Source organism: Emys orbicularis, chromosome 12 (genome assembly GCF_028017835.1).
Source record: "Emys orbicularis isolate rEmyOrb1 chromosome 12, rEmyOrb1.hap1, whole genome shotgun sequence".
NCBI lineage: Eukaryota > Metazoa > Chordata > Testudines > Emydidae > Emys > Emys orbicularis.
The window spans coordinates 37531310-37533122 of NC_088694.1; the positions used below are offsets into that span (position 1 = coordinate 37531310).

Consider the following 1813-nt stretch of genomic DNA (forward strand, 5'->3'; position numbering starts at 1 on the left):
GGGGTATTGGGGTCAGCACTGACTGCCAGGGAGAGCACCCCCTACTGAACCCCCTCACTCCACTCCCTGTCCCACAGCGCCCCCTAGTGCTGCAGTGGGGCCAGCACTGACTGCAAAGGGAGAATGCCCCCTGCTGAGCCCTGCACCCCACTCCCTACCCCACAGCGCCCCCTCCAGACCCTTGCACACACTCGCAGCCACATCTGTTCCAGTAAATGTGTTTTATTCCCAGCACTGGAGGGCAAACTCAGCTCAACGCAGCCTAGGGCCCCTCCTGCCTCCAGGCCCAGGGCAGCTGCGCCCGGCGCTTCCCTGGGCTCTGGTGCGGCTCACGCTTTCTCGTTGTACTGCACCGGCCACATGCCGTGGACGCAGCCAATGACAATGTACCTGGAGGCCGCATGGCTGCGGTAGATGCACCGGGCGCCCTGCGTCCGCCTGAGCTCGCAGGTGGTGACGGCCAGCGGCCTCTTGCTGCGGCGCATGCCCTGGTAGGGCGTGCCCCCGTCCCCACACACGCTCCGGAGCTGGGCCCGGGAGGCGTGGATGAAGGTGTTGATGTCTTTGCAGGGCCGGGCCATGCCCCGGCGCTGCATCATGGCCCAGCAGTAATCCCGCCCGGCATTGGTCCGCGGGTTGTCGTGGTGCTGCCGCAGGAACTTCTGATAGCGCGGGCCGTGGGTTGAGGCGCACAGGAGCAGGCAGGCCACCAGCAGCGCCAGAAAGAGGGGGCCGGTGCCCTTCAGAGCGCCCATCGCCACCTGCAACATCACGCAGGGCCGTCTGGCTCGGTACATGCCCCCCGCCACGGCAGCGAGGGAGAAGCCCCCCTGGGCTGACCCCGCAAACGTGGGGCATAGCCATGTGGCCGTGGTACAGGTGGGAAACTGAGGCATGGAGACACTGAGCCTGAGGTTTCTAAGGCTTCCCTCCGTGGGCACCGGCTGCGCAAATTGATTAAGCAGTTTTGGAAAATCTCAGACTAAGTGACTGTCTGGAGTCACACACGCCCTGCAGGAGCTAGCAACAGAACTCAGGAGTCCTGATGCCCAGCCCTCTGCCCCTCCCTCCAACAACTAGACCCCACTCCTGGCTTCCAGCCCTCCCAGCTATAACCTTAGACCCACTCCCATCCCAGAGCCAGTGGTAGAACCCAGGAGTCCTGACTCCCAGTCCCCCTGCTCTAACCACTAGCCCTCACTCCCCTCCCAGAGCTGGGGATAGAACCCAGGAGTCCTGGCTTCATGCCAATCACTGCCTGGCCTCACTGGATCGATTTGCATCTATGTGTCTCTCTCTGGGTTTTGTCTGCCTGGCTCTTCATTTGTGTCGCGTGCCGAGGTCTTTGGCTTTCACCACTCGGTGTTTCTGCCTGTCTGTGTTAGCAAGTGTGAAAAGTTGGGACACTTTTTTTCAGGGGCAGACGGTATATTTGTCCAAATAAGACAAAGCCCCTAATATTGGGACATCTGGTCGCCCCACTCTATGCCCTGCCTGGGGTGTGCGTACCTGCCTAGGTGAGCATCTTTCCAAAAGCTGTGGGTGTCTGTCCCTCTGGGCCAGTCTCTCTGTCCATTTCTTTCCAGCTGGTCTCAGGGGGCTGGGGAAGGTCCAGAGCTCTGTTCCCCTTAGCTAGATCCCTCACTGACCCAGTCACCTTCTCAGCCTCTCCTCTGGCCGAGCTGGGCACCCCGCCTCTCCTCTGGCCGAGCTGGGCACCCCACCTCCCCGCCCCGCCCCGGGCTGGCCCTGCTCCCCACCCTGGGTTTAATCCAGTCTCTGCCTTACCTGGTGGCTTCACTCCTGCTGGAGC

The 1813-nt window shown here is 62.2% G+C and overlaps 1 protein-coding gene across 1 annotated transcript; it reads right to left on the bottom strand.

Annotated features, from left to right (window-relative positions):
* Positions 1-329: 329 nt before the first annotated feature.
* LOC135886124 (ribonuclease-like) lies at positions 330-755 on the bottom strand. The gene has a single exon (XM_065413997.1). It carries the CDS (start codon positions 753-755, stop codon positions 330-332), a length of 426 nt encoding a protein of 141 aa, XP_065270069.1.
* Positions 756-1813: the final 1058 nt, after the last annotated feature.